The sequence below is a fragment of the Malania oleifera genome, chromosome 7, assembly GCF_029873635.1.
Source record: "Malania oleifera isolate guangnan ecotype guangnan chromosome 7, ASM2987363v1, whole genome shotgun sequence".
Lineage (NCBI taxonomy): Eukaryota > Viridiplantae > Streptophyta > Magnoliopsida > Santalales > Ximeniaceae > Malania > Malania oleifera.
Genome location: NC_080423.1, coordinates 105,819,888 through 105,841,991, shown reverse-complemented (window position 1 = coordinate 105,841,991; position 22,104 = coordinate 105,819,888). Strand labels below are relative to the sequence as shown.

Below are 22,104 nucleotides of genomic sequence, written 5' to 3'. Positions count from 1 at the left end.
TGTGAGTGTGGTGAGTAAGTTTTTCTTTAATCCAGGAAGACAACATTGGGAAGTCATCAAATGGATATTCAGATACTTACGGGGTACATCAGGTTATGGTATCATGTTCAGCAAGCAACAAGTAGTCTTTCAATTATGGGGTTCGTTGATGTTGATTATGCAGGAGATATAGATGACAGAAGGTTTACAACGAGTTATGTTTTTACCCTTGTAGGAGGACCTACATGTTGGAGATCCATGGTTCAATCTCTGGTGGCATTAACCACAACTGAAGTTGAATATAAGGCAGTTGCCGAAGCTGCAAAGGAAGTCTTATGGCTAACCGATTTGGTCAAAGAGCTGGGCTTACAGCAAGACAAGGTTGTACTGCGTTGTGACAGTCAGAGTGTTATTTACTTAGCAAAGAATCAAGTGTATCATGCTAGAACCAAGCATGTTGATGTGAGGTTCAATAGGGTTCAGGAGTTGATTACTTCGAATGAGCTTGTATTGGAGAAGGTTCACACATTTGAAAATGCAACAGATATTTTGACAAAGCCGGACTCCATGTCTCCAAGTGATAGAAAGGAGACAAACTCAATCGAGCAGTCTAAGTTCCAGGTAGAGCAGTCAAATATGTTTTTTGGGTTCTCCTAAGGGGCATATTGTAACAACCCCGACCCGCCACGTGGGCTCGGAGTGCTACTTTAGTGACGTCAGTGTACCTAATACCGTATTCATCAAATATAAAATACACATATGCAGCGAAAATAAAATAGAAAATCCTCAAATTACATTACTAGAGTTCTAACTATCTTTATACACAAATATACCCATTTTCATATAATTACATCCCATAAAATTAAATAAAAATAAAATCTCTATTTACACACTACCTACATAAAATTTACACCACTAGCCCAGCTCCTCTTGTAGTAATCGGGAAAAAAAAATAAATAAATAAATAATAAAAATAATAAATAAATAAATAATAAAATAATAAAATAATAAAATAAAATAAATTAATTAAAATAAACAAGTAAAATGAATAGTATGATAAGGACAAAAAAAAAAATGTATATATATATATAAGTAAGTAACTATGATATTATATATATATATATATATATATATATATATATATATATATATATAATACCACACGCTTCTTCAAGAAGTTTTGAAAAGTCAAAAAAAAAAAATCCACTTTGACTTGGATTCTTTCTGTGTTGCGGCCAGTGCACTCTCACACACACACACTCTCTCTCTCTCTCTCTCTCTCTCTCTCTCTCTCTCTCTCTCTCCTACGACTCTCTCTTTCTTCGATTCCGGGCTAGTTTTATGCCGGATCAACAAACTGAAGCCACCACGACGCTCCTGGCGAAGTTCTCTACAAGTCTGCCGAAGCGGATCGTCAGGGAAACGAAGTTGGATTTCATCCCAAATCCAAGGTAAGGCTTTATATTTAATATTTGGATTTTTGACAATTGAAGAAAGTGATATACGCATAAAAATACTGAACTTTAATACTGGAAATTTTCAGTTCCAGGGTGTTGATTGGGAACGTTGGGAATCATCCCTAAGTTGAGGTAAGACTTTTTAAGTCGAATTTGACTTAGTGGTAGTTATAGAAAATGTTGTACTTACGAAAATACTAAACTTTAATTCTGCGAGTTTTCATTTTCAGGGTGTTGAGTTGAGAACCTTGTGGGTACGGGGAAGATTTTCTTAGGAGCTTTTCAGTAATCAGGTAAGGGGATAAACTAAGCTAGTTTTGTTTTGAGAAAATGCATGTATATATATGTAGCATCTGGTTTCAGGAAAAATAAATATATTTATATATATGATTTATATTTGGAAAATACTGTTTAAATGATGATATGTTGAATACGTGGAAAATTTCTTTAGTGTGGCATGAGTATAAAAATGTTGTGAAATACTGTTTTTTTTTTTTAGAATGGGGACGATATGGATTTCTATGATGGAAAAGCGGCGTATGGGCCAAGGTATTATATATATATATATATATATATATATATATATATATATATATATATGTGTGTGTGTGTGTGTGTGTGTGTGTGATTTGCCGGTGTACGAGCTGTACTATGCGGATGAGATTTGCCAGCGTACGGGCTGTGCTACGTGATTTGTCGGCGTACAGGCCGAGTTATGTGATTTGCCAGCGTAAGGGTTGTGCTATGTGATTTGCCGGCGTATGGGCCGAGCTATGATAAAATATGTAATTTCGGCGTACGGGCCGATGATTTTCATGAAATATGTATATGTGAAAAATGATATGATTGATTTGATAATTATTGATATGAGATATCCATGTATCACGATTTTAGTATATGTATATGATATCAGAACCTGGTTGGCTTGGTCTAGGCTAGCACTTGCACAGTACCGTTGCTATGTATCCATGATCTTCGTGATCACGATATTTGTGTTAACGCCGCTGTACGGAGTGGTGTGAGATTGGATGGTCGATGTGGTTATTTTCAAGAAGTGTGCTGTTATCACCCCTGGTGTACGGACTAGTCTGGGTAGACCCATCAGACCTACAGACTACTGTTTGACTTGACAGTGCCAACCATTGTCAGGTCCCGCCTTCGGGCCACACAACCTAGTCATGTGGGGGTAATACATGACAATAGCCATCTAACCTACCAGGATTGTTTTATGTTATTATTAGTGTATGAGATGAGATATGTTTATGAAAATGCAGTATATTCTACTATGTGTTGATATATATGTATGTTTTCCCAGATTTGATAAACAGTATTGAATATGTTATGTATGGTATATGTAGAACACATAATACTCATGTTGCCACACACTGGTATTAGTTTATTTCCCTTACTGAGAGGTGTCTCACCCCTAAATTTTATTAACTTTTCAGGAGCCCAGGATAGAAGAGCTAAAAAGCCCCGCTGATATAGTACGGTCTATCTGCCCTTTTTGAAGGGTAAGTTTTGTAAGGACAGTTAGATTTTGTGGGAAATGTCCTTAGGTTTTATTTTTGGAATGTATATATGAAAATACAGTGATTGTAGTAACTCTAGTATATTGTGGTATATGGTATTGAGATGTACATGTTTGTATATTTTCTGCTGCTAAGGCTTCTACTTTATGCTTTGATATATCCCTGGTGCCCACGGACCCAGGTGGATTGTGACCTGCTGAGCTGGAATGTATAATGTGATGATAATTTATTTATTAAAAAAAATATATGTGAAAAATGAGCAGGTCGTTAGACCTCTAGCGTGCTAGACCCGATCTCTAGGATTCCCTAAAAAGACAGTTTGTAAAGTAGGGGTGAGGCACAGTTCAGTAAGGAAAAGACTAAGTTAATGTCAGTGTGTGACCAGCATGCATTTAGTGTACAGAAAATAACATGTTCACTAAATAGATAAACCCATTTATGAAAAAATTCTTAATTTACACTCACATACCCAATTAGCTGAGAATAGGGAAGATTACCCGCCCATACAAATAGTTTCCCTCTGCTCTAGTACCATTACTGCTACCAAATCACTCACCTTTCTCAGTAAACCCTCGAAGTTATCTTATTAATTAACCGTATTCACATTGTCACGCCCCGAACCCGGAAATGGGACCCAGTGGTGAATTTAAATAACCTAACTTGTTTCTGTATCAATTAAAACATACATGATACATCATACAAAAAGGTCCGACCCCGTGGGGTTAACGGATGCCCTATATACATATATCTGAACATCCATACTCATCAGAATACGCAACGGAAAACAGTCTTCCATACATAAAAGTATCATACCAGAGTCTATACATACTAGGGTAAACATCTCTATGAATACCATACATACTACGGGCGTCTACAAAATCCATCACGATAACCCGGTTACAAAAACTCATACCTATCAAGCACTAGCAGTAGCTAAACAACACCCCTCGCTTTCGGATGCTAGGATGCTAATTACGGCTACCCGAAGGATCTGAAAAACATTTGTATATATTCGGGGTGAGACACCTCTCAGTAAGGGAGAAAACAGGTTATATCAGTGTGTGACATACCGGTGTCATTTTCATACTTTATAACACATTCATACGATACAATTTGAAACAATACATACAGTTTCAAAATAAGTTCCATACAATTTTATATAGTTCCAATATTTTCACAAAACCATTCCAGTTCATATGATACTCAAATACATACATACATACATATGGTCAGTGTCGTCACGCTACTCACAACTGCACAAGTCACCTAGTCTCACAGCGGTTACGTTCCAACACATTAAACTACCAAGGTTTCTAACTCAGACCCAATAGTGAATCCATTGCTACATATGCAACTACACAAGGTCACCTGGTCTAACCCCAATTACGTTACCATATGCAAACTACGCTACGTCAACCTAGGCCCACTGTGGTCCGTTGCTACATTTGGTGACCAACCGAATCATACTGGTGATATTTCGCACCCCGGATATAGAGTCGGCCACTCTTGGTGATATTTCGCAACCCGGATATAGAGCCGGCCACTCTTGCCCACGGTAGTTAACCGTTACAGTGCATAGCGTACGGTAGTTAGCCGCCCCTAGCTGCTACAGCGTACGGTAGTTAGCCACCCCTAGCTGTTATGGCGTACAGTAGTCAGCCGCCCCAAGCCGTTTTTCACAAAAACCTGGAATCACTTTGGAACTCACGTCCCTATACATTTCAGCGTACGGTAATAAGCCCCACATAGTTGTTTTTCACAAATACCTAAAACATTTACGTACATGCACACATACCACACTTATTTGGTTTATGACAAATCATATCGTTTACAATTTCAAATATACAGTTTATGCAAATATGGATTACGATCACCTCAATAATACAGTTTAAACAACATGAACGATTTTCCAATCAAACAAGAGATGATACCCGAAATCCCTAATTTTCCCGAAAATTGTAACCCGAAAATTTCGTGTTTTCACCTGATAGATTTCCCGAAATAAGTAGCCAAAATATACATATGATCGTAGCCTACAGGCTTACCGATCCTGATTTCAAAAATGAACTGATATAAACAGAATCCCCTTACCTTAACCCGAAACCAAACCACGAACTCTACGACCCTCAAAACTATGAACCGAGACTCCAAAATCTACAAACCACAATACTAAACATGTTTATAATCCATACTACTACACATATACAGAATCAGAAATGATAACCGAGCCTTACCTCGATTTTGGCCCGAAACCCGAAAATCTCCAAAACGAGATTCCGATCCGTAGAAGTTGTAGAGAATCCTTCCACAATCCTCGTGGTAACCTCGGATTTCTGATTCTATCAACGACCGGCGAGGAAATCTAGAGAGAGAGAGAGAGAGAGAATTTAGAGAGAGAGAGAGAGAGAGAGACTTAGTGAAGAAGAAAACCCAAATATCCCTTTTTGTAAGCCTTTGACCCGCTCGATTTTCGTCGACAAAAAGTACCTTCATCGACAAAAAGTCAAGGATTTTGTCGCGGATGTCGATAGCCTCGTCGACGAAGTCTGGTATTTAAACTTTTCCAAATCTCTCGACTTCTCTTCGTCGACGAACCTTGAATTTCATCAATGAAAAGTCTACTGCCTTCGTCAACGAAATCTAGCTTCGTTGACGAAATCTACAGAAAATCCATTTTATATTTTTCGGGTTCTTACACACATAAATTAACAGATATGCATATAAAACACTCCTTGTGACAAACACGTCATTTACATCCCTATGACACAGGTTGTGCAGTCCGAAAGTTGGACTAATGTCCTGGGGGATCTACGCAGACAGTAGTCATCTATACTCTTCGCTAACATACTCCATGGGTACATGCAGCTCTAACTGCTGGTCCGATTGCCCTCACCCAAGGGTGCATTCTCCTCACGTAGGCAAATCGGACAAGGTCACCCTACACCTCTTAGCACAGGTCTGGGCACACACAGCCACATAACAAATCTCTAGCAACGATATCATGCTCACACTACACTAGTCCCCAGGGTTCATAAAGCATATCATGCAATTTAAATAATAGAAAATATCATTTAAAACATCATTTCACATATATTTCTTATTATTCCAAAAACTCGGCCCCCGACCAAAAATACAATTTGGCATATAGCCATCAAATAAAACTCAACCCTCGACCGTCAATTAATAATCCTAGCCCTTGGCCAATCAAACAATACCCAGCCACTGGTCGTTAGGTCAAACCCCTGCATTTCATAAACAGTTCCAGTATTTTCACAAGAATTTTCAGTATTTTCCACAACAATTCCAGTATTTCAAAATCCCAAATCCAAATATACAATAATTCATACAAATTAAATCATCTGCCACACAATTTTCCACATTCTAACATATCCATTTAAATAAACAAACTTTCCACCGTTCATTTTATTCGAAATATTATACCGTATATCCTACGTTTGTAAAACTCATTTCGAATGGTAAGTTTCCAAAATAGCATTTAAATTCTCAAATGAATAAATATATATATATATATATATATATTAATTTAATCAGTTCAAATTAAATAAAATTCCTGACTTAACTTAATCCCCTTACCAGATTCTTGAAAAACCCGATAACAACCCGGCCTATGCCCCAGGTGTTCAAAAACCCCTAAAGTCCTGAAATTCAAATTTCACCATATTATCCATCATAATTCTTAGAGTAACTTTTCCTAAAATTTTTCTAAGTTCTAAATACCCTAAATAGTCCAATAAAAGTCTAAATTATCAAACTTATCCCCGATTTAAGATTGATACCCCGTAACTCTAATTTGAAAACCCGCTCCGACTAGATTGTAGAGAATCTCCCCACGATTCTCCTGACAATTTCCGTTTGTTAATGGGACTTATAATTTAAGAAAAGTTGAGATAAGTTTAAGATTTAGCCTTACCCGAAGAGATATGCCTACACCGCTCTCACGACAAATCCGCTCTAGTAGAAATGTCGATGGCGGCGAGCAAAGCCCAACGATATTTTCGGATTTTTGATCGGCCGAGAAACGAAGACGAGATGGAGGAGAGTGAGAAAGAGGAGACGAGGAGATCAGGGGGCTCTCTACAATGACTTACGCCTGAAGGATTCTTAAATCATTCAAGATGTATATATATATATATATATATATATATATATATATATATATATATCATTATAATATTATATTATTATTATTATTATATTATATAATTTAATTAATAATTATTATTTAATGAATTTAATTTTTTAAAATTTTAATTTAGTTTATTTTTTTTAAAAACAATTTTTTTTTTTTTTTAATGATTACAACACATATAATCACCAAGGTAGAGATTGTTATATTTGCATGTGTGGCTCTTATACTTGGGGCTCATAAACAGAAGATAAAAAGCATATGGGTTAAATTCTTGAAGAGTGCAGCAGTGACTCGTCGACGAATGTCTTGTTCTCTTCGACGAGTGCTCACAGTGACTCGTCGATGAGTAGATACCGAGAAACTGGAAATTACAGAATCTTTGAGATACCATGAGCATGAAATCTGACTCGTCAATGAGTGATCATACTAGTCGACGAGTGATCTTCTGTGTCTCATCGACGAGTGCTCCTGAGCTACGAGGAAGAATTTAATTTTGAATTAAAACGTTGGGAGGATTGGGTTTTTAAAGGAAAACCTCTGAGGAGTTGTTAAATAAATCCTTGGCATATTGGATATAGAGAGATCATTGTATGAAGTGTATTGTAAATTTTCAATTTCATAGTGAAATATTGGTGCTCCAATGGATGTAGGCATTACCGAACCACGCATATTCTCGTATTTTTATCTTTACTCGTTTTCAGATTTACTAGTTGCGTATGAATTTGTGTTCTTGGTGCTTCATCATTTGCTGCAAGTTTAATTATTCCACTGTGCATCATATACTCGATTTCCACATCAATTTCTATCAATTACATTGTTATGAGGAATATCTGAAGGAATTCAGCGGCAGATTCTCTTGGGAGAAGTTCAAAGTAAGCATGTATGACAGCAATATGTTGAATTCCAAATGCCCCACAGCTATTGCCTTCCCCACCCCCGCCAAGTCCTTCCCAAAAGAAGGCGTCTGAAATGCCCAGTAGAAAATTATATACCTCCAAGCTGCACCAGAGGTCCAGAACACCCTTTGAAGTTAGAAATTCTTGCTAAGACCCAACAAATAATATTAGTGATAATCATAATATTGACTAATAAATAATGGAAAAATAAATAAAGGAAAAAGGGGCACATGAATCTGTAAGTACATTGAGATACCAAGTTCCAAGAGTGATTCCTGCTCACCATTCTCGATAAGCCTCTATCTCCGAAATATTTTTCTAAGAGAACTGCGCCTACGCGCTCTACTCTTCAGATCCTTCTCTGAAAGTACAAGTTTAGAATGTCACGCATAAAACCCAGCATATTGATCCAATGGACACATTTGGACATCCATGGAATTGTGAAAAATAAAATAAAATAAAATAAAATCCAAGACGCTTCAAAGACAAGCATCTATCATTAGGATAAAGTCGATGCAATCGTCTGACTACATCAGACTGATTTCTTGGCTTATCAAATAGCTACAAAATGAAGTCAATTCTTCATATCTTGGTCGCACTCATGACAATTTCAAGTTAAGTCTAAAATTGGGTTTAATTCATTCCTGAGGGATGTCTAAGTGTCCTCTTAGATTTGGAGTTGAGAAAGACCACCTTGTAGTCTACCAGCAGAATACAGAGCCTCTTCTGCAATGGGTCTCCATTGCTCAGCACAAGAATAGTTTATTCCGAGACCAACGCTAAGTCCTCTTAGTAGGTGCACAGTCCGAAGAACTGAGAATAGCTCTTCGGGAAAAGCCTGCAACAACATTTATCTGATGAGGAAAATTCATGCGTTAAGTAGCAGTATAAAAAATCCAGATACGAAGACTTCATTGCTTGTTCCACAATCGAAGCCCCACATTCCATCCCACACTTCATGTTCATGATATCATATAGTAGATATCCCTATTATTAGTGTATGAATGCCAAACATTATGAAAAGAACAAAAAATAATAATAATAACAATAATAATAAAATTGAACAAAGCTACGAGGATCTCTCAAAAAAACATACTACCAAAAACAAATAAGAAGATGCATACGCTTTACATTGGATTCTCAATTGTGTTTCATGTAAATAAGAACTTAATATTTCCAATGCATAATTTATTATATACAATATTGTATTGTACAAGTATTAATAGGCGTGTCCCTCCAATATCATGTCCTATATTTTTTGGATTTTTCACGTCTCCGTATCTGTCATGTTGTACTGTCCTCGCTGTGCTTTATAGGCATTAGTTTATCAATAAAAAAAAAGGGGCAAAACACATATGGGTGCCTCAGAGAGAGAGAGAGAGAGAGAGAGAGTCTTTAATACAATCATAGGCAATACTACCACGGCTTGAAACCTCGAATCATCCCTACGAAAACTAAAGCTCAAAAAAATTGAAGCGGACCCCTGATAATTAGCCAGGATAGAAGGTCACAGCAGAAGACACACTGATCAAGACAGGGTTGGTAACGCAAAGTTAAGATTGAGCAACTAAATCAGAAAAGGCAGCAGATACTGTATACATCTTGCAGCAATTATCAAAACATCAAGAGGTTACCCCCAAAGAAGAAAATGGAAAGAGATCCACCTCAAAAAGGGGAATTTTCTAGGAACCCTGGAGGAGGATCTATAACAACTAAAAAGCAAGCAAGAAAGAAAAAGAAGTGGTACAATCATCAACAACAGAATGACCAAACATGACAAAATCACATAAAACACACAAAGCATACATGGGATTTGGCTTGAAAGCCTATCTCCACAGGTGAAGTTACAAAAGATTTCACAAAGGATGAGGAAGATTACAAAGATGGATCAATCTAAAAAAGTAAAAAACCTAACCCTCTCTATCTATCTCAGTCTCAGGTACAATTGTGTATGTTTTATTCAAGACACTAAGACAGAGTCATAACAGTAAGTGTGGAATATATTTGTTGGGTAACCAGTGAAACTTACAGCCTCATATTCACAGGATTATATGATTTAAACTTTATAACCAAAAAAAATGTGTCTGAGATGACCCAAATTCCTAGAACAGCTAAGCATAAGGCAATTCCTAATGCCCTTCAAAGTAAGCACCTAGGTTCTCCAGAGACATTCTGGAAACAGCATCTGATGCAGATCTATGCATTGGTAGACATTTACCATAAATTTTTCAACAAAAAAAATACCCAATATAACAATTGGAAGTTTTGGATCCTTTAGGAGGCATATTGGGTAAGACCTTGGAATCTGCCATTGATGAGGCTGAGGCATCCTTCAGACAACTAGGAATCAAAGGATGGTTCCAAGTGCAAGACCAACCCTAGAAATGAAATATACAATCTAGTCTCAAGGCATACCAATTAAGTGGGCATCCTCTGAAGACTGTAAATGCTCTTTTTAAAATTTTTTTTTTTCCCATGCTACAAACCAAAGGTTATATTAGTTCATCCTGCAAAGATGCCAACTCTCCGTGTGGGTTTTACCTTGACAGAGGATATTTTGGGTGCAAATGGCTTCAGAAGTTCAAAAATGATAGATTTTTAGAAAGCAAAACCTTGGAAACTTTAGTTTATCATTGATTTTTAGAAAGCAAAACCTTGGCAAAGTTTGATGTATCATATTTGGCAGGAGAGAAACACTAAACTATGTGCTGTGGGAGGGGAACTCGGGGCCTGGAGAGGGATCTGGGCAACAAAGAAAAAGAGGAAAGATTTGTCTCTCATTCCTCTCACAATTCTCTGGTTTGCTTGGAAAAAGAGGAATAGAAGGGTTTTCAAAAATTCAATCTCGATGGTTCAGTTCAGAAAAGAGCAGTGGTTTACTGCAGCTACTAGTTGGCGTAGTGGACTAGGTGCAAATGAGTTTGATGTAATTTTTTATTTTTGTAACACCCTACAGGGTGATTGCTTTCTTGTACTATGGTCAGGAATCCCCTTGATGCCCTTCTAATGCATACCTTTTTTACTGATCAAAAAAAGGATATTGAATGGCTTGGACAGTAGCAACTAGAAGGCAAGGTAAGTCCTGGATTTATAAAGGTTAAAATTTTTCAGTAGGTTCTGCTCTCATTTTGTTCTTGTGGAGTAAGAGTGTATAGAGTTGTGTATTTTCTTGTCCTTTAGTTCAGCCCAGCATTCTTTACTCTGTTAACATATACTAAAACCCCTGTTTTCTGGTAACTCATCTTTAACCAATTTTTTGTGAGCGCACAAAAGCAAACATGCTTCCAGCAGCAATATCTGACTATAAGGAGTAGATATTGGATGACAACAATAATAAACCAAGCCTTAAGTTTCACTAGGTGGGGTTGGCTACATAAATTGTCTTCCACCAATTCACACAATTGAAGGCATTTTCCTCACCGTGGACAACTTAAGGCAGAGATTGGAAAGATGATGGTTAATAATAATAGGGAGTCCCACATATACCTGAACAGCAATTTTTTTTATTGAAGACTCCTCCGAGAAAGGTTGCAGCATCACAACTCCAGGGGGTAGTTTAGTATCAAACATTGTCTGCGCCAACTTCAGCAATTCCTTCAGTTCATCCTCACATTTACTTAAGGTATCTATGCCAAGCTCCCTAAACACCAGTAATGCAACTATAAACATGAATCCCAGGCAAAAAATAAAATAAAACACAATAGGACCTCAGAGTATTCCTGTATCTATTTTGCTACCAGATTCCAGGGCATCAATATTACATAAAAGGTTAAAGCTAGCAATTTTGTAACTACCACCAACACTTGAGAAGACGCTAATTGATTGCTAATGAATTGATCAATTTGATGCAATCAGGATTAAGAGTGTGTGACAGCTAGGACAATCACAACTAGTCTCTTGTTTAAACTTTTCCCATTTGTGTCTATCTTCAAATGTACTGTTTGCATTGCTGTGAATTGTTGCTCAACATTTCCAGCCTTTTTCTTCCTATCTTGACAAACAAACAGCAAGTACAATAGAAGGATAAGAAGCAAGCATTGTATGGGTGACGGATAGCACCTGTAGCTTGCTGATGCTCTTATAGCATCATTATCAGCCATAGCAAGAACTAGATTAGCATATCCAAGTCTCAATTCGTTTGGCAGATCCTTCACTTGTCCATAGTCCAGCAGAGCAACCTGAAGAAGAAGTTTGAATATCTTAAAAATAAAATATTTCATTTATCTATTTATTTAAATTGCTTCATCTTCAGTGCAACTAAAGGGCCGCCCAGTGCACAAAGCTCCCATGTATGTGGGGTCCAAGGAAGGGTGGACCACAGTGGGAGTACAGTACACAGCCTTCCTTGCATCTTTGCAAGAGGCTGTTTCCACACCTTGAACCTGTGACCTCCAGGTCACAAAGCTATCAATCTAAACTTCCATGGAGATAAAGTATAAGGAAGAACAATTAAATATTAAATTGAACTTCAAAAAATAAATTCAATGCCATGCTTGCCTCTGAACCTTTACAAATTAGAATATTTCCAGGATGGGGATCTGCATGGAAGTAACCACTCTTCAGTATCATTTCTCCGTATGCTAATGTCAAGCTTTTAAGTATATTCCTGCATTAACAGAAATTTCAGTTCAGCATATTACACTTTTTCTGAAGTTCACTCATGCTGCACTTGGGAACATGGAATTTGGGCCCTGAATTTGGATTTGGGTGGATTTGAATAAAATTCAAAACAATTTTGTATTTCATCTTATCTAAATCCACACAAATCCAAATTCAAGGATTCTCCCAAAAAATAATGTAAGTTTCTTGCTTGTTATAGCGGGGAGAAAAGAAACATCAGTAGATAGCTTGTTAATAGTGAGGCAAAGTTTGCCTCATGAAATTATGTATACGAGCAAAATAAAAAGGTTTTTCAAGAAACTTTTTTTATTAAAGTAATTGAGGGAGTGGGAGATGGGGGGGTGGAACTGGGGAGATTGGGTGTAGAGAAGAAAAGAAAAACAGAAAAATTAGCAGCTAGAAAGATATTAGGTCAATGGAAAACACTGGCTTTGTTATTACTGGCACAGCAGAGCCAATAAGAGAACATTGCAAGAAAAAAAAAATGAAAGAAAAGAGAGAAAATGAACTTTAATAGGTGGTGGCTAATTATATATAAAGCAAATATGGGAAAAGGACTTCATACTCTCAGAGATAATCTAGGAGCTTACTGCTTTGCCACCGCTGCAATCTTACTGCCAGGATTTATGCCTCTTTTGGCTAGCTCATCCCCAAGCTTGAGGATTGGAATTCCATCAATATACTCCATTACCAAGACCCTCCTAACAAAGAGAGAAATTTTTATTCACCAAAAGCTAAAGTAAAAGAAGGGAGAGGGTCAGCACTTAAGTAGGAGAATTTCACAAAGTAAAACTGCAAAGTGCAGATTATCCACACAAATTATTCAATAAAATCCTTTAGACTTCACATATTGGCAGAAGAAAATAGCAAGGTGAAACCGTGGTGATGACTGGTAATGTCCAGAATTATGAGAGTAACCTTGAACAGAACTGAACAGTTGGTCGGAGTAGCAGTACTTGCCTCACCTAAATATTTAAAAGCCAAAGAAGTCGAACTCTGACCATCTCCCGCTCCCCCTCCCCCTCCCCCCAACGCACAAGCACCCCAGGCCACAAGTCCATGCTCAATGTATCACAACTCATTCCAACTTTTTTTTTAGCAACACAAATACTAATCCTAACCATCATTTTTTAGTATAGATCCAAATTTTCATTGGCATGATACAAGCCCCAAAGCATGAGAAGAGTGCCTCATGCAAATGCCCCAAATAGTAAGCATACTATTAATCAGTTGTGGTCTTTCTGCTATTTTCCATATAATTATATTCACCTTGCTACCTAGGTTCCTTTCCTAATGCACTTAATTAATTGGTTCTGCTGACTTGTTTTGTACTGGGCACCAATTGGTACCATCATATTACCTACACTTGCAGTGAGACTTATTTCTGCCCAGAAACCTAAAGATGTGTCAACCATTCAAGAATCTTACATGCAAATTTCATGTCACAAAGGAATTTTGCACAAAATATTCACTCAGTAGAATTCTGCAAATAGAAAGAACTCAAGAGAGCTTTGAGCAGTTGAATTTACTTATTGAGATCAACTCCTTAAGCGAACACAACACAGTTATATCTACGAAGGAAACAAATCAAAAATGGAACAGGAGATACTTGAAACATTTTTTTTTTTTTTTTAATAAGCAGCTTCAAGACATAATTTTCTCTTATTATTTATAGCATACACAAAGCTTTACAGTTAAAAAGAATCAAGCAGCACAATATCATCAAGATAATTCGAAACTACAGTTCCTAGTTCAAGTTTAAAGTCACATCCACATAAAAATATAATACAGCATAACATACCTAGTCACCATATCGCGGATCACCCGCGGCACCAAAACAGGAGATTTTTTGTTGTTCTTATACAAAAATTGTTGAATTCTTTCCATAGCTTTTGCCTCCCTCATAAAGTCAAATTCATATCCAATCTTGAAAGAAAACAGACAAATATTCAGAAAATCGTGATCAGATTTAGCATAATGTAAAAGAAGCTCGAAGTTTAGAGAATCTGGAATATAATATTTTCATGATATAATCTCCATCAACATAATGACTTGGAAGTGAATTCATCAATAGTTTGGACCTTTGTAGAACAAAAACACATCTAATATACAATTGTACAAAAATAACCGCTAACTGTATCTCAAACCTCAAAGCTACCACTCATTAATTCAAAATAGCATTTCATAAGCAACTGCTGAGATTTTGAGACATCAGAAAAAACTACTTTGATTTCTGCACAGCGCGAGAAGTACTTTCAAAAAATAACCAAATCAACAATGTGCAGAGTAAGATAGGGCAACTCATCCATAAATTTTCATTAGTCCAACAGCAATAGCATGTTATTGTCAAATTTCAGTAATAGTAGTGCAGAATGGTCAATTTTTCAGGATTTACTCTAAGAATCAAATAAAGTTATGAAAATGCAATGGCTTGAAATTTGATTTTTTAAAGAATGACATGCATATATCTTAATTCCTGTTAGAATTAGAATAGAGAAACTACAGAGGCCCAAAGCTCACAAAACTCAGTAACAACTAATTAGAATGACAGAAAAATAGCCAACCAAGCTTTGTTCAACTAGGACAGGAACTGAACCCACATTAATGTTGATCATGCACAGAAGCTTACCCAAAAAAGAGTACATAATACAGACAATGACAGAAAAACAAGGAAGGTTTGCTCAGCAACTAGTTCAAGATCCAAAAATTTTTTCATCAGATCTAGTTGAAGATCTAAAATAACTGGAACAAATGACAATTTGACGCATTGAGATCACCTGAGAGATATATGCAGCATGTTATATGCAGCATGTACATCATAAAAGTATGATCCAGTGAGGCCGTTGGAACTTGTATATATTAACATACCATAATACAACTTTATTGCTTACAACCAGATACAGGTCTAAGGTATTATTGCCTAACTTTTTTTAAGTTCCCCAATCCTCTCAACCTTCATTATACTGGGGCAGTTATTGAACTAATAGTGTGTGAAAGAAACATCCACACAAGCTTTAAGCCTTTACCTAAAAAACAATTGAAAAATAAAAGGCCAGGTAGACCTAAAAGGAACAACCACACAAACATAAAGTTACCTGTTTCTCCATTTCCTTGGTTACGGAGTATAGATCAAATTTGATATCTGTCTTTTGCATGTATAAAGCGAAAGCTTGCAAATTACGTATATCTGTCATCATCAATTCTTGAACTCCAGGATGTTGCACCTACAATGCACTTATAATCATGCATATACCGAGGTAGCAGAAATCACTTCCAAGTTCTCTTACCTTGACAACAACATCACTTTTATCACCTTTCAATCTTGCTCTATGAACCTATAATAGATTGAGATCAAACAAATGTCAGATAAAATTTTTGAGCATCAAAATCACTTCTTCAATAGATATCCCACTCATGCTGAATAGATATCCCCAGAGAGAATGAAGGTACATTGCAACACTTGAGCATTGTGAAATTCTTTATTATCTTTTAGTCGTGGGACTGCTGAAGTCATCAAGGTTTTAAATTTTGAAAAAAGTTGAATTTAAAGCTCCATCATGGGCAAAGGAAAATTGGGAGGAAGGAAGGGGAAGGAGAGAAAGAAGAAGGAATGAATTTTTATATGTATATGATTGGAAGGAAAAGAGGAAGGAAGAGAAAAGTAGGCAAATGACATTTCCATCCAGGCTACTTTTCTACCCTGTTCAATCTTGGGTGGAAAGATGGAGGGAAAGGGAGGAGCTTATTTCTCAAAAAATATAATCTTACAGGCCTCTCTTATTCAGCGATACATCCCACTGATTATATATGTGTATGCACACACAAGATAATATGTATTCATATTAGATAATATTTAAGACATAAAATGAGAAATGTGTGTGTTGAGTGTGTATTTGTGAATTTTTAAGAAGGTTCAAAATCAGAACACTGCAGACTCAAACAGAGTTTCAAAAACAGGGGTTACTATTCTTGATCGACCCAACCTGTCAATACTCAATACATGCAAAGCTAGCCATATTTTTGGGGCTCAGGAGGGGGTCATGATCTGTCACAAAGAGCTGAATTTTGACTTTGACTTGTCCATAAATAGTTCAGGTCATGGATGACTCATACAGACTCAGCCCATGTAGCATGAGCCCCTACCCTCCAAACCCCCTCCTCCCCCCCTCCAAAAAAATAAAAAAAGCTAATTTGATTTGTCTTTGAAGTTCTTTGGACCTAGTTTTGTACCCAATATTTTTTTTCCCATTAATCTACTGCAGGATGTGGGGCATGATAAACTCCCATTCATGGTTTCCACCACATAACAGGAAATTTCACCTGTATAACTGCTGAACGAAGCTGGAGGACCCAACTTGTTACTGAGCCTAGGTCCCCCCAAGTTCCTAACTTCTATTTAAAGTTCTGTGAACCTGCTTGAGCATCCAAGTCCTCCCCTTTACACTGCTGATGTGGGAAATGAGTTGTGAATATGCAGTGTAAGCGTAATCAGCCCCAAGTAGTTTGTAATTATTCTCCATAACAAGCAAGTTACTGGCATGAAGTTTAATACTATAATTCGACAATTCAGCATGTGACTCATCTATGGCCATTTCGTACAAGTCATGATAAAATATAATTTAATCCGGAGCAGATAGAAGAATAGAATACATTAAATGTCATCATAACTGTACTTTACAACACCAAACTTTTAGCTGGGTAGAGATTTCCTATTGAGAGATACCTGAGCAATTGAAGCAGAACCAAGAGGATCCACATCAAATCTTTCAAAAATTTCACCAACACTTCTACCCAACTCCTTCTCCAACACAAGTTGAACCATATCAAAAGAGGTTGCAGGGGCATGATCACAGAGTGTCACAAGCCTTCTCACCCATGCTGCTGGGGCCAAGTCAGGCTTCCCAATAATTTGAGCAACCTAAATCAAATCTCAACCCAGATAATATCAACATCCAGCACACATGCCATAAAACAAAAACTTCTTTCCAACAATCAATGCTCCATTTGGTAGCTAAGGAACTAGCGGGAAAATGATGGAATTTTTTATTAAAAAAAATGCTATGTTTTAAATTAGCAAGAAAACAAGAAATTCCAACAAATTTGGTCTGTTTCAGGGGTTTCCACAATCTATCGAATCTAGAACAGCACGATTAATACGCTTCAGATTTTTCTAAGAGCTTCAACTTCTCATTTGTTTCCGTTTCCGCAAGTTTCCCAGCAACCAGAGAGAGGGTAAAGCAAAGAAACTAAACAAAACAGTCAAACATCGGGCACTCAGTTGAAAAATAACGAAATTAATGACACCAAATAAAAACTTCAGTCTAGCAAATAAATAAACAATAGAACCCTTTTGAATTAGACCACGCTCACTCCAAAAATAATGTAATTCAGCACAAAGACAGAGACCCATTTGAAAAGTGAGACATAACAACAAGTACCTTGAGGAAAAACCCACCAAGGTCACAGCACATAGCATGTATCTTATCCGCCGCAAGTTCATGCTGTCTTTCCCACATTGCCTCCTGCTTCTGCACATCCTTCACGAAACTCGCTTGAAGTTGTAACACCTATCAAGGCACAACACAAGACGGCCCCTACATAAACGGAAAGCCCCAGAGAGAGAGAGAGAGAGAGAGAACTCTAACAGAAACAAGCAACAGAACTTCAAATGTCGAAAGATAATCAATGAAATGCCTTATGGGTATTGCTCAAATGAAGAACACGTAGAGAGAGAGAGAGAGAGACCTTGTACCCAGTGTAGATATCAACTGCCCGTATCCAGAATTGGAAGGAACGATGCCAGGGTCTAAATTGGGTAGAGAGCCTTTCACGAAAATCTTCGAGCTTGAGAGAAAGCATACTGCTTGAACAGTTCTTCTCAATCAGAGGGAATTCGTGAACCATTTCCTTTTGGTTTTGGGTTCAGGCGGTATTTTTTATTCTCGGAGTCCAACTAGAGAGAGGGAAAGCTATGCTATCTCCTCTTCTAAGGAATTGTGGCCGAGAAAGAGAAACCCAAGAATATAAGCTGTTACCATCAATATATTTAAAATAATAGTTTCATTATTTTATTTTTGCACACAGATCATAATCAAAAATAATAATAATTTAAAATCTATTATTTTTAAACATATAATTTAATAATACCAGTGGATTTTTTTTTATAAGTGTTATTGTACATCTAAAGAAATAGACTCATTAATAAAATAATAGTGATAATTTTCATTTTTAATGTTTGCCTATATATTTGCTTAATCAATTCATAAATTTTGTAGTTAAATAAAAAATTTAAGAAGATATGAACACTAAAAATGAATTCATTTTTTAAACTACCTTAACTACCCACTTTCTTGTCCTTTTTATGAACGTTTATAATTTTTACTCTTATTTTCAAACAATTTATTTTTATTTTTAATATTTTTTTTATTTGTTTCTAAAAAACAAATGTCTCACCTTTTTAAAAAAATTAATAAATTGAACCACATTTTATGAGATTGGCATGTTGCTTGAACATATATGTTTTGAAAGAAAGATTTATCCGATACATGGATGTATTACAATTTTTTTTTTTTTGTATATATGTCATTGTTAATTTCGCCTGAGATGCACTTAATGTCTTAATTTTTTTTTACACAACAGGTCCCAAACCCGGATTAAGGAGGAGGGTTACGTTACGTAGCATCACTATGATATGAATCCTTACCGAATTCGCATAAATTGGCGGAAAATGATTCATATAGCCGATCCCACTTGATTTTGTTGTTGTTGTTGTTGTATATATGTCATTGTTCATGTTCATCGGGCAACAAAATTTGTATATAACATTCTACTCTGAAAAATATAATTTTTTTATTTATTTATCACAGAAGTTTTCCTTTATGATGAAAGTCTCCACTTTTTTTTTTTTTGTATCAATAAACAATGCGTAAGTTTGAATGGTTTCTCGGGGGTATATTTGTATCAAACATTTTGATTGAAGAAAGGAAAGGAAAATAAAATAAGGAGAAAAGTCATTTTTCCTTATATTTTCCTTCTCTATTAAGGTTCTATTTGAAACTCAGAAAATATTAGAAAAATTAAAAGAATATATTAAAGAATCAACATTTTCATGTTTGGTTGTCAAGTAAAAAATATACCAAATTTATGATCAAAACTTTGACTTTATACATCATTAATATTTAGTTTTTCTTAATTTTTAATCATATAAAAATAAATTTTTATTTTTAATAGAATTTAATATAAAAGTAAAATATAAGAGAAAATAAAATTCTTCCTTATTTTCCTTTCCTTTCCTTTTCTCAAATAAAATCCTCAATCCAAGCTAATCGTAAATATTATCAAAAATAAAAGTTTATTTTAATATGACCAAAAATTTAAAAATATATATATTAATAATTTCTAAAATTAAAATTTTATTCATAAATTTGTAATATTTTTTTATTTTCTTTCTCACTTTCCTTAATAACCAAACATGAAAATGCGGATTTTTTTATATTTTTTTTTCAAATATTTTCTGAGTTTCAAATAGGGCTTTAACTTCATGTGAAATTATCGTTCCCATAATTTATTAAAATACAAAACCATGTAATAGTTAAGGACCACAACTAGTCAATTACAAATAAATCTCAACCTAACTTTTGGTCCATTGATTAAGCTCACCCTTCATAAAATTAGGAGTTCAAATTCTCTTTAATGGCTTTATAATGTGAACAGGAGACCTCAAAGACTTGCAGGGCTCCAAAACAAAAAATCAAAAAGTAGAAAAAGGAAAGAATAAAAATAAAAACAAAAAGAAAAATTATCTTCAAACCTCTAAATCACAAATCAAACCAAGGTCTAATTGCTTTGGATTTCTTACGGTCAACATCTCTGCCACTCCTAGAAATTCTAGGTCTGCCTTTTGCCTTTTCCCATTCTACTACTTACCCATCTACTCTCTAGCCGGCTTTGCTCATGAATGATCCTTTGCTTGTGCTTGCAGCAAAAGAAATCTCACCTTTTGTGTGTGTGTGTTTGTGAGAGACAGACAGAGAGGGAGAGGGAGAGAGATTGAACATACACAAGACAGATGGGGATGGGGGCCCTTTTCCTTCTTAGGATGCTAAATGCTAATAGACAAAAAATACATTCTTGGGGTGTTTTCTTTCTATCATATATATATTTATATATGATAAGATGGTCTTGAGATACCTAATTGATTGAGTGCTAGGGCAACCGACTCTAGCAAGTGCCCTAATGGCTCTAAGAGATGGGGCTGCTGTTCCAAGTACTGCTTCACTATATATATACATGTCCATATTCACAGCTCTGCACACAAGTGTGTATATATATTCCTATGCCTGTAGGGTATAAGGCAAATACCCTACGGCTTTAGGACTCCATGTGCACCAAATTTGGAACAGCAGTCCCATCTCTTAGAGCCATTAGGGCACTTGCTAGAGTCGGTTACCCTAGCACTCAATCAATTAGGTTTCTCAAAACCCTTCTTCACCATCTTATCATATATATATATATATATAATAGAGAGAGAGAGAGAGAGAGAGAGAGAGAGAGAGAGAGAGAGAGATTATAAATTAATAATGCATTCTTAGGAGGATCATTTTCCAAGTTTGTAGGTTTATAAAATGTGCTAAGTTTTTTGCATAAGCATGGAACCTGGCGTGACCCACAAGAAAAGGAAAATACAAAATAAACAACTTTTACAAATCAAATGTCACATAAATCACTTTCATAAATTTTTTCAACTATCATGTCACAAATGCAAATAGGGTTTGGTGAAAAAAATATTATATACTAATTCGGTTTAAGAAGTATTTGAAGTTTTTGGGAATGTGAATTTTCAATTCTTTATATTCATATTTGGTTCATTTTGAAAATTTTATAATAGACATTTTAGAGTTTTTAGAAACCCACTATGGTATGCTCACAAGATATTCATATCTCAATTTTTTTTGCAACTCAAATTTTAAGAAATGTTTGAAAATTCTCATACGAATATGAATTTGTTATGACATGTTTGGTTCATTCCAATGAATATCATATGGTGGGCATTTGAGGATTCATAATAAATAAATAAATAAATTCTAATCTCATTTTTTGTTAACCTAAATTCCCATGGGTAGGCATCCAAATTTCTCGGCATATGATTTTAAAATGTAATTTGTCAGACCAAATGTCTAGCTAGTAATTTATAGTAGTCAAGCATCGTTACTTTTTTATGTTGTAAGCTCTTTTACATCTACACGACCAAGAATTAATTATATAAAGAAAATCCAAATCTCTTCATAAAATGTTCTAAAGCATAGAACACCGTGTATAATACTAGAAAGTAATAAGGTTGTTGTAATACGCGGCTAATATGATTGAGTGGAATGCATGTACAATGAGAAAACAAAAATGCTGACTTACAAGAGGAAATCATCGATGGTTTTCCTGTAACCATCGACGGTTTGGTTTAGTGCAATGAAACA

At 35.8% G+C, this 22,104-nt stretch overlaps 1 protein-coding gene across 4 annotated transcripts; it reads right to left on the bottom strand.

The window, feature by feature from the left end:
* Positions 1-7,828: 7,828 nt before the first annotated feature.
* LOC131159481 (uncharacterized) lies at positions 7,829-18,663 on the bottom strand. Of its 4 annotated transcripts, none has more exons than XR_009137804.1 (13): positions 18,380-18,630; positions 18,073-18,201; positions 17,358-17,552; positions 15,922-15,969; positions 15,730-15,858; positions 14,436-14,560; positions 13,225-13,335; positions 12,512-12,620; positions 12,074-12,192; positions 11,501-11,654; positions 8,705-8,852; positions 8,261-8,375; positions 7,829-8,117 (listed from the first exon to the last, which is right to left on the bottom strand). XR_009137804.1 is itself a non-coding variant. In XM_058114430.1 (13 exons), exons 1-12 carry the CDS (start codon positions 18,536-18,538, stop codon positions 8,314-8,316), a joined length of 1,488 nt encoding a protein of 495 aa, XP_057970413.1. In that variant the 5' UTR covers positions 18,539-18,663; the 3' UTR covers positions 7,829-8,117; positions 8,298-8,313. The 4 variants fall into 4 exon arrangements, 2 of the variants coding, with proteins under 2 accessions (XP_057970413.1, XP_057970414.1); XR_009137805.1 differs by having other exon boundaries at positions 8,708-8,852; XM_058114430.1 differs by having other exon boundaries at positions 8,298-8,375; positions 18,380-18,663.
* Positions 18,664-22,104: the final 3,441 nt, after the last annotated feature.

What these genes read in the sequence shown, in the direction of transcription:
- LOC131159481 (XM_058114430.1), bottom strand. Translation starts at nt 18,538, where the DNA reads ATGGTTCACGAATTCCCTCTGATTGAGAAGAACTGTTCAAGCAGTATG. An exon ending in AAAGTGATGTTGTTGTCAAG is followed by an intron (nt 15,859 to 15,921) that starts GTAAGAGAACTT and finishes AGTGCATTGTAG; the next exon opens with GTGCAACATCCTGGAGTTCA. An exon ending in ATCCGCGATATGGTGACTAG is followed by an intron (nt 13,336 to 14,435) that starts GTATGTTATGCT and finishes TCTCTTTGTTAG; the next exon opens with GAGGGTCTTGGTAATGGAGT.